The sequence below is a fragment of the Monodelphis domestica genome, chromosome 8 (assembly GCF_027887165.1).
Source record: "Monodelphis domestica isolate mMonDom1 chromosome 8, mMonDom1.pri, whole genome shotgun sequence".
Taxonomy (NCBI): domain Eukaryota; kingdom Metazoa; phylum Chordata; class Mammalia; order Didelphimorphia; family Didelphidae; genus Monodelphis; species Monodelphis domestica.
This window is the reverse complement of record NC_077234.1, coordinates 190300465-190315808: the sequence shown is the minus strand read 5'-3', so window position 1 is coordinate 190315808 and position 15344 is coordinate 190300465. Positions and strand designations below refer to the sequence as shown.

At 35.5% G+C, this 15344-nt stretch overlaps 1 protein-coding gene across 1 annotated transcript in view; it reads left to right on the top strand.

The window, feature by feature from the left end:
- Positions 1-2806: 2806 nt before the first annotated feature.
- Positions 2807-15344, top strand: part of SLC5A7 (solute carrier family 5 member 7) — a 39918-nt gene continuing 27380 nt past the window's right edge. The window contains exons 1-4 of the mRNA XM_001364329.4: positions 2807-3388; positions 4854-5084; positions 10280-10393; positions 11772-11927. Of these exons, the coding sequence (XP_001364366.1) occupies positions 4907-5084; positions 10280-10393; positions 11772-11927 (448 nt within the window). The 5' untranslated portion in view covers positions 2807-3388; positions 4854-4906. The remainder of the gene's footprint in view (positions 3389-4853; positions 5085-10279; positions 10394-11771; positions 11928-15344) is intronic.

Genomic DNA, 15344 nt, shown 5'->3' with positions numbered 1-15344 from the left:
CATGGGACAATATTGTATTTTCTCGCACTTTAATAACCAGGCTTCCCTATAACATTCAAGGTCATCATTTTCCATCAAGTTTTGCTCTTCCCAAGGAAATTGGCAAGCCAGCCATCTCAAAGAGTATCAGCTGGAGTCCTGGAGAACACTGAGTGCCAACCTGGTTCTTCTCCTTTCTGCTTGTAACAGAGGCTTCATATTGAAAATAAAAGTGCTTGCAAAGCTGACAGACATTTATTTGTTTTTCTGGTTGGATATTGTTCAAGCTTCCTAATCTCTGTGTTGTGCATTATTTCAGACTCCCACATTGTTGCATCCAGAAGCTTTCTGTTATCATTGGCTTGGGGATAGGGAGTGTACCTAGTCAGTATGAGTAATTTCATTGATATAATGATCTCCCAAATAAATAAGCTCCCTCTGCCCCACTAAGTCAACTCGAGCATAGATAGTATTAGGAATTGACCCTGTATACCGAAAGGTTTAAATGGGGTCACACAGCCACTCTGTCAAATGTAGGACTTGAATCTAGATCTTCTTAGCTCCAAGGCCAACTTTCTATCCATTATGTCAGTGTTGTCAAAGTCAAAAAGAAAGAGGCGCCACTAAACATATGTAAGGTTCTCTAAAGCCATATAGTGACTTAGAAAACCACATATTAACTTTATCTTTGTTTTGCTGTATTTTTATTTGTTTTCTTAAATATTTTCCAATTATATTTTAATCTGTTTCAGGGGAGTATTGCCTGATGTCTGACCCAAGAGGACATGTAGCTAAATATCTGATACCTCTACACTACACCACCATGTTTCTCTGTCCTTGACTTAGAGATATTTTTAAAACATATTTAAACTGATCCAGAACCAAAATTTACTCTCTGAAATAGCACTATCAAAGAAAAAGAATGGATAAAAGAATGTTTGATTTGAAATATCCAAGTTAATGATTATGCCAAAATCCTTGTCTATTTTCTTTCTCTCCTAAGCTTACTTTGTTCCTTACTAATACCAAGGTACAGTTAGCAACTCTTCTTAAATTTTATTTGTTTGTTTGTTACATTAAAATACCCTGTAAACTCCCTCCTTCCTCTCCCCCATTAGAGAAGGCATAATTTTACAAAAAGACATATGTATATATAAAATTATTTTATTTATTTCTATTCATGTTTCTCAATAAGACAAAGATTTTTGAATGTAGCTAATGGGATAATTTGTTTCTCTTGAATATGCACATTTATTATAATTTATTACATATTTATAACAAATCATTTGTACTATGTTATTATGTTACATATTATATACTATAAAAATAAATGGTAAAAATAAAAAAGCTATTAGGGTAAATAAGATAAGCAAGATCATCTGCTCTACTGGATCTGGGTCTTTGTCTTTTTTTCTTTTTCAACATTATAGGATTTCTCACTTAAAGGTATTTATCTCTAGTTCATGGTGGTTATTTTTTATAGAGAATAAAGAAATTAGGAAGCAAGATGTATATGAAAGGTTAGCTTCTAAACCTGGGTTATGGTAATGTGAGAGGTAAGGCTGGTTAAGTGGATGAGAAATTCACTTACTTATTTTTATTGGATCTAAATGCTGGTATTATTTTACTTCTCAGTAGAGTACTGATATATGAGAATCAGCATGGGTCTTGGATAGAGAATTGGGCTTAAATCAAGGAAGGCCTCGACATGTGCTGGCTGAATGATCCTACTAGGCAAGTCACATCCTCTCCATCCTCTAGGCAGGTGCAGACCTCCATTGAAAAAAGAAACTCCTCATAACAGTGAAGTAACAGTTCAATTCTCTTCCTACCACTACCTAATAACATTTTAGAGAAATTATGGGGGGATTTAATGCTATTCAGGAGGATATGTGCCCAAATAATGTTGTTTCCCATTATAATTTTTACTAATGGTTTAAACAAACAAGTGTTTCCCCTGTTATAAACCCCCACTGAAAAAAATAGATCAAAAATCTTTGTAACAGTTCTATATTATTTTAATGTGTCTTTCCAAGCAGAAGTTTTATTTTTTGTGATCATTAACAAAGAAGATGAAGATGGCAAAACTTAGTCTCTCTCTCTCTCTCTCTCTCTATATATATATATATATATATATATAAATATATATATATATATCTTTCTCTCCCTCTCTCTCCCCCTTTCAATTTTTTTTTTTTTTTTACTGTTAATCTGGTCTGGGAGAATTTTTATCCAATAGGTGACCTGGAGCAAGTCCTTTGTCCTTTCTGGTCTCATTTCCTCCTTTGTAAAAATAAGCGAGTTAGAATAGATCTCTAAATTCCCTTCCAACTCTAATATTTCCAGGGTCTGGGAAGGTAAAAAGTTTCTTTTCAAAACTTCAAAAGCTTAGTCTTTCAGGATGCTTCCTTCTCTGGGGTCCTGATGAGATCACTGGATCCGAGAATTATATATGGAAGACATTTTGGGGACCAACCCACTCGTTTTAAAAGTGAGGAAACTGAGACCCTGAGAATTACATAATTTACCCAAGTTCATTTTAGGCTAATATTTAATGAAACTGAGATTGGAAGCTTCTGCCTCCACAGCTGCTAAGATAGGACGTCAAGGAAATATACTAATTTAAGTTGTAGGTTAGTGGGTTTTGGAGGCTGCATCTATTTTCTGTTGGCCCCTTGGAAATCAGAGATTTCTCTGAACAGTCTGTTTCCTGAGGGGAACTTGTCCATCTCTCCAAATACTCTTCTTCCTTTTCCTCATCTATTCTTTTTCTCCTCACAATCCCCCTCCTCTTTCTCCACCAGTGGTTTTACACCCTCCATCATCCAATGACTCCGACTCCTCCTCTCCCTCCCCTGGCACTCCGCCCTTCTCATCCATTCCTTCCCTCATCACTCCTTTGCTTTCAACCTTTTATCCACCCCAGCGCCCCAGACCGGCGCTGTCCCCAAGTACTCTCATTCACTTTTCTCTGACGTCCAGATTCCAAGCTCTGACGAATGCCCCTTTCCCTCCTCCCCTTATAAAGAAAGGATGTTTTCTTTTAGCCTGACAATCACGTCTAATAGTCACTGAATCCCCCAGCCCAGAACCTCTCCTATCCCCACCCCCAGCTGCACCCCAGCCCTCCACATTCCATCTTTCTCAAGAACGCTCCTTAATCCTGTGCCCCACCCCAAAAGTAGGCTGAAACTCGGGGTACTAAGATACTTGTAGACTGGAAGGATACTCCTACAAGAAACCTGCTGCTGCCTCCAGGGTGGCCTCCAATCGCTCCCTCGATCTCCCCGGGAGCCCACCGGGAGGCCGAATCTTTCGGACACAGGAGGAGCCAGAGTGTGCTACCGGAGGCGGTCTAAGTTTCGAGAATCTCCTGCAGAAGAAGACTCACAAGGGAGGGGAAGGCAAGGTAGGACCAAGGGTTCTGGGTCCCGCTTCCAAACTGGACTTGAGAAGCCTTTTTTGGAGTTGGTGCCAGCCGGGGGGTAGGCTCCCTCATCCCGCTGAGATGAGGCTGAAACATCTTTAACAGGTGCCGCTGGAGTCATTGACAGGGTCTCTATGTGAGATCCTGTTCTGTGTCATCCTCGGCCCCGATAGATAGATCGATCTAAATTAGAGTGGAGATCTAGCAGGTTGGTGCGGGCTCAAAGAGGCGTGGAGACAAAGAAACTGAGAAGGAAGAGATAAAGGAGGGAAAGACAAGGAGGGCAAGAGAAGATGGCCTCAAAGTATCCCACTGTGGAAAGGTTCGAGAGTTGTGTGTACCAGGATGTCGGGGGGAGGACCAGCTGAGAGAGGGGGTTATGGTAGAAATATGGGAATGAGACTAATGGAACTCCTTTCCGGAACAATTTCTAGAGATAAGCTTAGCCCAGCTATTTCTCTTGGTCGACTTTTTCCAGATAAAAAAGTACTTTTTGTGCCCATCTACACGTATGGATTCTCAACAAGCTGCTTGGTCGGCTTAATGACAGTGAGCAAGTGTGGTCTCTAAAAGAAAAAAAAAATCTGAAGGGGGCAGAATTAGAACTGACTCCCTAGACTCAAATATTTAGCAATTTTGATGATTTTACAAATTATTTTATTTCTGGGTGTTCTGAAACTTAAAAGACAAATATTTTTGTTTATGAAGGAATTTTCTACATAGTATTCCATTTTAAAGGCTGTTGTGAGGGAAGGAGGAAAGAGGTGTGGTGTCCCCTCCCCCCCAGAGGTGGGGGTGGGGAGATTCATCACCACCAGGCAGTGAACAGCTATAGAAATGATTCAGTATGTATATTTGACATCGACTTTCCTAAGTGGGTTTGTCTATATTTATTTATTAGATTGTTTTTCAAGCCGCTATAAGCTTGTCTAATATTGCATATAAAGTTCTGACATATTCCCTAATTGAACAACCTAGACCAGTTCTAATTCACTTAAAATGTCCAAATATTCTTAAATTAAAAATTGTTGAAAATTATTTTTAAGTTAAGATAATATATTCTTGGCAAGTGTTTCCCTCACAAACGTGTGAGTTAAGGTAAGGTTCTTTGTTTCTTTCTCTTTGAAAGGCCACTAAACACCAATGATCATGGTTATTTATAAGAAGTATTTTCAAATTGATTTCCGTTGTAAAAATTCTTACTTGGTTTAAAAAAAAAACTAATTTATAGTGATGTTCAATGACATTTAGTAATTGTTTTATGTTGTCTGCTCTAAAGATAACACTTCTTTAAACCTTATAGGCTATAGGCTATTCCATTCATCACTACCTGGTATGCATTTAAGTACCTAAATGCATATAGCTTCCCCTCATTTAATATTGTTTTATAATGGTCATTAAAATAGTTATATTAATGTGTTACAATTCTTATTGTATTTTTCTTTAGAATTCTTAATGAAATAGCCAGCCTGGGAGAAAAATCAAGATCTCTAATTGAAGATGGCTTTCCATGTAGAAGGATTGATAGCTATCATTGTGTTCTATCTTCTGATATTGATGGTTGGGATATGGGCTGCTTGGAAAACCAAGAACAGTGGCAGTTCAGAAGAACGCAGTGAAGCCATAATAGTTGGTGGCAGAGATATAGGTTTACTAGTTGGTGGATTTACCATGACTGGTAGGTGCCAAGCCTTCACCTTTCCTCTCCTTGGCTTCCTCTGAATGAAAGCTGTGCTGATGCTTGTGGCTAATATTCATAAATTCACAAATTTTATTCTTTAGCTCCATGTATCCAGTGATTTGAAGAAGCCCCTCTTTATAGCTAAACTAATAAAATTGTAATAGCCTATATGATATTTAAAAGTTTTCTAAAAATCAAAATGGTTTAAGGCCCAAGAGCCATCATATTTTATACCAAAATTGATTTAATGGTATTTTTTTAGTAGAATATCAATGAATACATAAACTGAAATATGGCCCAATAACAGTAGGCTTTAGTAGATGGAATGAAAACAATGTCAAAACAAAGAGGTAGATTGAAGCAGGTATATCCAGTAAAAAAAAGAGGAAACTAAGCAGGACCTTGTTATACCAATGTCATATTGATTTTAGTAAAATCTTAAATGACAAAAGTCAACGAATATTGATAATTGCTTTGCCATTAAAAAAAACCTAGCTGATAAAATTGGACATAAAAGTTTCCATTGGATTGAATTGGTCATTTATAACATATATGTCTGTGCTACAAATTACTTTATTGAAAAAGAAAATAGTATGTTATTAGCATAATACTTTAATTCAAGATCATTGAAAACATGCATTACTGGAAAAGTGGGGGGAAAAACACTAGGGAGTGCCTTAGCAGAAATTCTTCTCTGGACATTCTCTCCTCTCCATCAATTCATCCTGTTCTAATGTATTGTCCAGCTTCTCCCCCTTTTCCCCAGAATGTCATTTCAGGAGAGAATTGCTTCTCCAATGAACTACCTATGAAATGAAAGAAATATGGAATTAAAAAGCATTTGTATTTGACACAGAAACATTAAGCAATAACTAAAGAATTGTGTTTTTAGTATTTCAAAGTCATTAGGGTATTAATATCTTTTAAAATGATTGTAATGTCCCTCACATTGCCAGAGAGTCTTTTCTTCTTTCTCCCAGGGCCAACTGAAAAAATAACAGATTTGGAATTCTAATAGTTGAGCCCTGAAATTGCATTGAAACATGAATTTCTACATAGCACAGTTATTTTGCCAGGACTGAATTGGCAAAAAATACTTCTTCCTTAAATATCTGACTTTGCCTAAATTAAGCCATGATATTCTAGAATAATTTGTTGAATACAATAAGTCATCTTTAAGAAGTTTATATAACCAGCATACTACAAGTCTCTGAGATAAGATCAAAGAACTGGGACCACTCCCTTCATTGATCTGTAAACATTACTGGAGATAAAAATGGATTGGGTGTGGATTAAGCACCTGTTGATTTACTATGTCTATTAACAGAGTGGTTCTTAATTTGTTCTTGTTTGAATTTTTTCCAATGTAGAAGACAAATTACTAAAATATATAGGAAATAATTATATCAAGAACTATATTTTTGGAAGCCCTATTTTGCTCACAACATAAATCGCCCATGATATTTTCATGTTTTATTTTAAATGATTACATTAGATTTGCTACATAATTGTGCAACCCTTTGACTGTCCTGGATCTGCTCTGTAGGATAATTATCCTTTTAAAAAATAAAAATTTAAAATAATTTCTTGCCCCCTAAACACTCACATTATTGCTTATAGTCACATAAAGAACTAATTACTTCATAACTAATAACTAAAGAATTGTATCTTGGGGTGGGATGGAAGTTCTTTAACATTTTAATTCATTATTTATTTTTTACATTGTTTTCTTTTTAAATTTTGAATCCTAAATTCCCTTCCTCCCTCCTACCCTCTCCCCAATCCACTGAGAAGGCAAGTAATATGATATCAACTCAAAGCCATACAAAACATTTCCACATTAGCCATATTTCAAAAAAAGCAAGAAAAATAGAGAAAAAAGAGAAAGAGAAAATACCACATTTCAATATGGACTCAGTTCATCAGTTTTCTCTGTAGAGATAATAGTATTTTTTCATCATGAATATAAGGAACTTTCAAAGGAAAATATACTTTTATAGCTTGACTGAAATGTCTAAAACTAAGTTTTTTATAATCAAAATACTAACCAAATTTTAATTGTGCCATTATGAGTTATACTTAATATAATTTTCACTATAGCCTGAAAAAAGGACAAAAGAGCCCACATGATGAAAAATTATGTTTGTGTGATTAAACATCACTGAGGTAGTTGTCAGCTTCAATATATAACAACCTTACCAAGAAGAAACAGCTACAGGTTTTGTATCTGTAAGAATCCACTACTCCATCTTTTGAGATTAAACCCTGGTAGAAGGCCTTTTTAAATGAAAGCCTTTATAAGCTGTTTAAGACTTACTATATAACTCGAACCTATCACAGGGCCAGAAATGAAGAAGAAAATATTATTTTTTTATTAGTTAACAACTGAGAAAAAGAAGGTTTATAGTCAAGGTGGAAGACAGGAAAGATGGGTAACATATTGTTCTAAATCAAATAATTCATTTCTAATATCCTCATTTTATACAAAGAACCTTTTGTATTAAATAACACTTAAAATATATTGATTTTGCATTTTTACTAACATAGACCAGACACATTTAATCACACGCAATTTTGTTTCTCTATTTGCAGCAGGACACAATAATATTTAGTAATAAATACAGCTGGCATATAGACACAAATATTACATACACACACATAAAAGAAGCCTTGTAAACCTTAAAGCACTACATAAATACATATATGTGATAGTATATATACGTGTATACATATTATGTCCTTCATTATTATTTATCAGGGTGGCATAGCTGACAATAGCAATCAAGTTTAATTGTTCAGTACTGAAACATGGGAATCATGTTGCCATTTCTGTCAATTAAAAGATATAATAAATGTGGTCAAAGCCAGTCTCAATCTGCTAGTACCAAATGAGGCCTTTACAAAAATTAACTGCATAGGCTAGTGTAGACACTTGAGGGATTATCATGCGCTCTAGAGATTTTTTGACAGTAGAAAATGGAAAGAAAAAATACGACTCCTCCATTAGTCAGACTTACTGAAAGACCTATGACATCTTTTCAAATGCATTGAATGTGGTCACTCATGTGCTTATATTCTTCAAATAAGCATAAGCAGGAAGAGCAAAAATAGATGAAAAATGGGAACCAAAATATGGAGAATTTTGTGGTAAGAGTTAATGTACCTAGAAGCAACCTTTGCAAACCTTAAAATATTATATAAATATTATAGATAAGAAATCAAAATTTATTGAGCAAATGAACATTTATTTGCTTGCATTTATTTGTATATGTCACCCATTTTATATGTTTGATGCTAATAGAATTGATTGTTTCATTCTTAGGTTGTAATTTAATTTAGTCTTTTCTGAAATAACTATTTCATTTCAAGATCTTTCCTGGCACTGTTCTCTTAATGCAACCTTCAACCAGACATGCTTCAGGTGGCTCCAGCATGCCTTTGCTAGCCAGCTAACTCCGTGCTCTTATACTACCAACATTTATTTCAAGAATAGGCACAAGAATTGTCAAGGGAAAGAGAATATTATTTGTTATTCTTCGTGGAAAAAAGTCTTTTAAAAAACAAAACCAAAAAACCCTTTATTTAGAAGATCTCATTGTCATATAGAGTAATGATAATAATTCTTATAATTATTTTAATAGTAATTCTAATAGTAGTTCTTAGCCCACTGCCTGGACTAAGAACATTTTACAAATATTGTCTCATTTGATTCTCCCTACAACCTTCTAATGTAGGTACTTTTATTAGCCCATTTTACAGTTAAGAAACTGAAACAAGCTGAGGTTAAATGTCTTGCCCAAGGTCACACAAGTAGGAAATGTCTGAGGCCAGATATGAACTCAGATCTTTCTGATTCCAGGCCCACCACTCTATCCACTGTATCATCGAGCTTTCCAGTTCATATTGCACAGCACAGGTATTAACCCCACTGCTCTATTGAGCATAGTTCATTCATTTACACACTAAATCTTTATTAAACAATTGAGCACAACATGCTATGACTAGAGGAAAATGATGAAAAAAAAACATAAATAAGGACCCTACCCTCAAGGAGTTTATCATTTAGTAGGAGATGGGACACATGTATAGGATGCAAATTCAAATATGAGTATAAAATGCAATGAGATCAGATAAGGAGAGACAAGTGTGATAGAGTCCTATTGTTTGGGGGGGCCATATAGTATGGGTTCATATCATGTCTGGTATTTACTGACTTGTAGTTTCAACAAATATCTGATATTTCTGGGCCTCAGTTTCCTCATCTGTTAAATGAAGGAGTTGAACTAAATGCTTAGAAGTTTTTCTAGTTTTATATCTATGATCCAGTGAGGCAGGACTTTTATAATTGGGGGGAATTAGAGGTAGCCTCAGAAGGGAAGTAGAACTGATTGTTAGGATACTGAGGAGGAAAATGTTATAGGCATAGGGTATAGCATGAATAAAATTTGGAGTCAAGTTCAATTCAATTCAGTTAAACAGTCATTAAGTGCCTTCTAGGGACTAGAGATATAAAGACAAAATCAAGAAATCCTTGCTCTCAAGGAGCTTACACAATATTCTCTCCTAGCACAATGGCAACTGTTCTGTCGGAGAATATTAAGGATAATAATCGGTAAACAGTCTATGCATGATTGTGTTCTGTATACAATATATACAGGGATCCAACTCAGCAGAAATTTGCATTCTAAAAATAGATATCAGGGCAACTGTAAGCACCCTGAGAGCAGGATTTAATTCCTAGCCCCAACTCTTAACAAAGTATCTTTCACTTAGTGGGTGTTTAATACATACTTATTGATACATTGCTTGTTTGGCAAAGCCCTGTGGACCTGACATACATACAGCCATACTGCAACCATCCCCACTTCTGAAGAAACATGAAAAAACAAGGAGAGAACAAACATGGAAATTGGAAGAGTTATAAGGCAATGGAATCATAGTATCATAAGGAAACTCCAATGGTCAACTAATTTAATCTCCTTTTACAAATGACAAACTAACCCTAAAATAGATACAACCAGATAGCTGTCTCTAAGAAAAGTTTTCCTTTTTAAAAGATGAATGGGTGGTTTCTCATTTTATTGTAGAACACATTTTTCATGTGTCATAAAATGAAGGAAAATAGTGATGGCCACTTAAAGGCTAATTGTATAGTAAATAACTGGATTTCCTATTGCTTCATTCTGTTTCAGCCACCTGGGTTGGCGGAGGTTATATCAATGGGACAGCTGAGGCAGTGTATGTTCCAGGTTATGGTTTGGCTTGGGCACAAGCACCAATTGGATATTCACTTAGCCTGATTTTAGGTAAGAAAAAAAGCTAGAACTCAGTGACTAATTAACCAGATGCAGATGGATACAAAATGTACATTGATGTTAATTAGTGTGGGCATCTTCTCCACTGATAAATTTTGAACCTTCTACATGTTATCTTGTATAATGCTCATACATGTCTCATTCATTCTCCTTTTAAAAAGTCCTGGATGAGCTAGACTCCTTCCTCTGGTTCTTTTTAAATCTTTAAAGTTACAGTCTAGCATCTCATTTTTTCTATCTGTTGTCTGTCCTCACTATGTGATTGTCCTGTCTTGGATGATGTCTTGTATACTGTCTCTCTTATAAGTTGTCATCAGTATCATGCTTCAGCCTGCTTAATACTTCCATGAACCTTCCCATTAGCGTTTAAGTCAATAATCAATAATGTTGCATCACAATCATCAAGATGGAGTGACATAGAAGATTAGTGATATGCAAGAAAGGGTTTTCTGGCACTTCTTCAGTTGCTGCCCCATTTCCTCAAAGTGCCCAAACTCAAATCTCCTCCTAATAAATGGGGGGGAGGGGAATCGTTATTCTGCCAATATACCTGTCCAACATTTTATTCTCTCTATATACATATATATATACATATATACATATATTTCTTTTGAGATGAAGACAATTAGCCTGCTAAGGATTCAATAAGTTTTATTTCTTATTTTACTTCTTACAATGATAATCTATACATATATCAGTATTTTTTCAAAGAGAATTATCAAATCATCTTCAAATGCACATGAATTTTGCATACAATTAGTGTTTAATTTGTAGGAAGTCCCACATAAGTGGGAAACAAAAAGAAGATAGTAGTGAGAGATAAAAGGACTTCAACAATTCTGAATTTATATTCTTAGAGATTTGCCTATGGCACTAAGAAGTTGAGTCTATTAGTCACACTGGGATGTTAGAAGTGAGATCTCCATTCAGATTCTTTTGAAATGGACTCAAAATAAAGATTCTTCTGGGACTCTGTACTCAGATAAAATTCCTATAGAATATCCTGAAAATGCAAGTACTATATGTTAAGTCATTTTGGAAGACTCCCAGAAGAGACCTCTGTGTCATTTTAGTAGACAGAGCTTTTGTTTTCCATCACTAAATTCTTCAGGACCAATTTCATGCTGAAACTATTTTAGATTTTGATTTCTGCTCTACCATCTTTCTGTGCACTTCTAGATTTTGTATGGGGGAAAAAAGGCCTTTCTTTTTTTTCTGATATTTCTCTATCCCTCAATTTTAGTATTTTCCTAGAAAATATTGGAGTCTCCTTGGAAATTACTACATTTTGCAGTTGTAAAAATATTATAATATACGTTTTGGCAGATACTCGCATAATAAATTTTAATTATATGTTTCTTGCTTTTAGGTGGTCTGTTTTTTGCAAAACCCATGCGTTCCAAAGGGTACGTTACAATGTTAGATCCATTTCAGCAACTCTATGGGAAGCGCATGGGTGGACTCATCTTTATTCCTGCCCTAATGGGGGAAATGTTCTGGGCTGCAGCTATTTTCTCTGCCTTGGGTAAGGTACCTAAAGAATAATCTCCACTATTTACTATGTTGGTGACTTTGGGCATAGATCATTTAACCTTCTTAAGCTCTATTAATTTTCTTCTGACTATTATAAACATTTTTTCTCCCATATTTTCCCCTGAATGCTATTATGAAGATTAATGTTATCATTTGAATTCAAGTGTCTGAGGTCCTCAAGCAGAAGTCCAACCAAAATCATTGTTGAGGCAGGACAACTGGAAATTATACTCCAGAGCGGTGGGCCCTCTCACTCCTTCATTAGTATAAAAATAATTATGTTTAACACCGACTTAGGAAGAAAAACTGGCTAAATGGGAAACTACAATAGCTTGTTCCCTTTATCTGCCTCATCCCAAGTGATCTCTTGATCATTTCAACAGCACCACTTTACCATTTTCTGTGTTCTCTTGTCTTCCTCACTGCTTCTTCCCCCATATTCCAAAATGAATTTGTCTTAGTAAGATGGCTTGATGACTTGTTTTTAGTTGCCTGCCATAGGCACAAAAAAGTGATAGTTATAGCCCTAGGCAATACACCAGGAAAAATAAAATTGTCATTTCTGGAGCTCTTAACTTTTAAATTATATTTTTCTCTCATTCAAAAAGCAGGCCTTGTTACTCATCGTATCTGTAAACTACACTAGAAGATAAGCTAGGAACTATTTGTTTTGTAATGTTTATTGAATTGAATTATTGGTGATAGAAAATGTAGACATTTCCTGATTTTTCTCAAATATTAACTGGTAGGTGGGATTTTACTGGTCAGGTTCTTAATCTTTGGGGATTTAATGATTCTTATTATTCATTTAATCACTTGAGGCCCAGAAGGCTATAGTAGATAGATAAGGTACTCAGTTGCTATGGTAGGCTGTTACCATCTCACTTCTCTCAATTACCTCCTAACCACTCTCTTTGATAACTAAATTGCTGCCAATAAATTACAAGAGATCCTCAGGAGAATATGCTTTACTGGTCCAATGATCCCTATGTCATGTTTATGAATCATTGTACTACAAAGATGGTACTTTGAAATACCATCTGGCCTTTTAGGCAAGGAAACATCTTTTTCTCAATTTTTTTTCTATCCTAGCCCCTTTGGTTTTGTGTTCTGTTGTTATTCAGACATTTTTCAGCAATGTCTGACTCATCTTGACCCATTTGAAATTTTCTTGGCAAAGATACTGGAGTGGTTTGCCATTTCCTTTTCCAGATCATTTTACAGATGGAGGAATTGAGGCAGGTACGGTTAAATGACTTGTCCAAGGTCACACAACTAGGAAGTGTCTTAGGCCAGATTTGAACTCAGAAAGATGAGTCTTCCTGACTTCAGGCCCAGCACTTTATCCCCTGTACTGTATAAGTGTTCAAACCCTTTGGTAGTATGGTGAAATCTATGGACTCTTTCTCATAATGATATTAAAACATCAGATAGATAGATAGATAGATAGATAAATAGATAGATAGATAGATAGATAGATAGATAGATAGATAGATAGATAGATAGATAGATAGAAAGATAGATAGGTAGGTAGATAGATAGACAGATATAAACATATATCAACTATATTAAAATAATTATTTAAAATGTTTTCATTAATATACTTCAGATTAAAAACACTTAGGACATTGAATATTCTAAAATATACAATCATACAACTGTTGGTAAATCAATTTAAGATTTTCAAAACATTTTTCCCACAACCTTTCTTTGAGATAATTAGCATGAGTATTATATTTATATTTCCATATTATAGTTGAGGAAACTGAGGCTTGAGAGTCTAAGTGACTTTGTCATGTTTCTTAATTAGTAACAGAACTAAGATATGAACCCAGATTGTCTAGCTACTCACCAGATGCTCTTAAACTACTCATGACTGAAAACTGATTTTTCTTAAATTTCTTGGATCACAGATCTAAAGGTAGACATTACATAGTCCAGCCCCCTCATTTTAGAGTTGAGAAATAAGACATGATGAGATCAAATGACTTGATAAAGCTTTCACAGTCTTAGAAAGGTGAATTTCTGATTAATTAATGGGGTTATTAGTTGCTATATTGTGAGCTAGATAAAAGGGGAAAAAAATCTCCTGAAGGAGACCTTGAGTTTTAGTGACCCACACAATTTCTCACCATGAATTCATTGCACTCAAGTTCATTCAGGGGTATGTGACTATGAATAGCATAAAGCTTCCATCTTGCTGCTCCCTGTTTATAACTAAAAGAATGGGACTGCTAGGGGGTCTTTGGGGTAGAGGAGGAGCAAACACTCCTGGATTTCTGGATACTCACATGGAGAGACCATGATAGTAGCAAACTGGGAAAAATGCTTCAATCTCACTTTAATAAGGCACAGAGAGTATAGAGGAAATGAATGGTAGAGGAAGATAGACAGCTTGGGGAGAAAATGGAGAGAGGGAAGGGCACAGAGAATACTTACATGACTATGGATGGGAGCTGGGAAGACTTGAATAGCATGGAACAATAATAGATAGAGAAGTTCTGAAGTGAGGAGTGAAGGAGTCTGGGCTCTTGTTTTATAGGATTTGGGGAGTGGGAGAGACACCTTAACATTCATTTATTAACATATTTACCTCATCTAAAATTATCAGCATATGTAAGGATTAATTCATTAGCATACTGTTTGAACGGGTGTGCTGTTGGCTTTACTGTGTATATCTAGAGCTTGTCAAAGGTTTACAGACTATGGGAAATGAGCAGGACCAAGGGGTTCTTACAGCAAGACACAAGATAGTGTCCCCTAATTTTGCTTATACTCTCAGGATGTAGTCTTAGTTAATCTAAAAAATAGTTTTCAGTGACATATTTATTCCCCTAACTTATGAGGCAGTTTGTAAGTAACTATTATTTTCTCTTAATTTATATGATAGTCTGTAAATGACTTCCAAGTTCTGCTTTGCAATCTTGCTTCTTAATATTGTTACCTTATGCTACCACTTAAAAACTCAGTACACTAACTGGAAGGATTAATTACATCAGAGAAAGATACGATTTTAACGCAAAGTGGAATTCAAACTGAATCACTCAATCAACTAATATTTATTAAGTTCATACTATGTGTCAGGCACTGTGCTAAATGCTGGTGATACAAAGAGTCTCTGTTCCCATAGATAGTCTACTAGTAGAATTAATATTTAAGCATCCATGTCCAAACAAGAGAAATACCTTAAAGATGGTGTCAAAAAGAAGTCACAGAGATTAAGGAGTGATGGGACTTGAAAAAGGTGAGACTTTCGCTGAGAATTGAAGGAACCCAGCAAAGCCAGGAGGCAGAGATGAGGAGGGAGAGCATTCTAGGCATGAAGAACAGTCAGTGAAAATGCTCAAAAGATGGAGGGCACTGTATGACCAGCAGCAAGGAGCCCAGAGTCACTGTATGGCAGAGTACA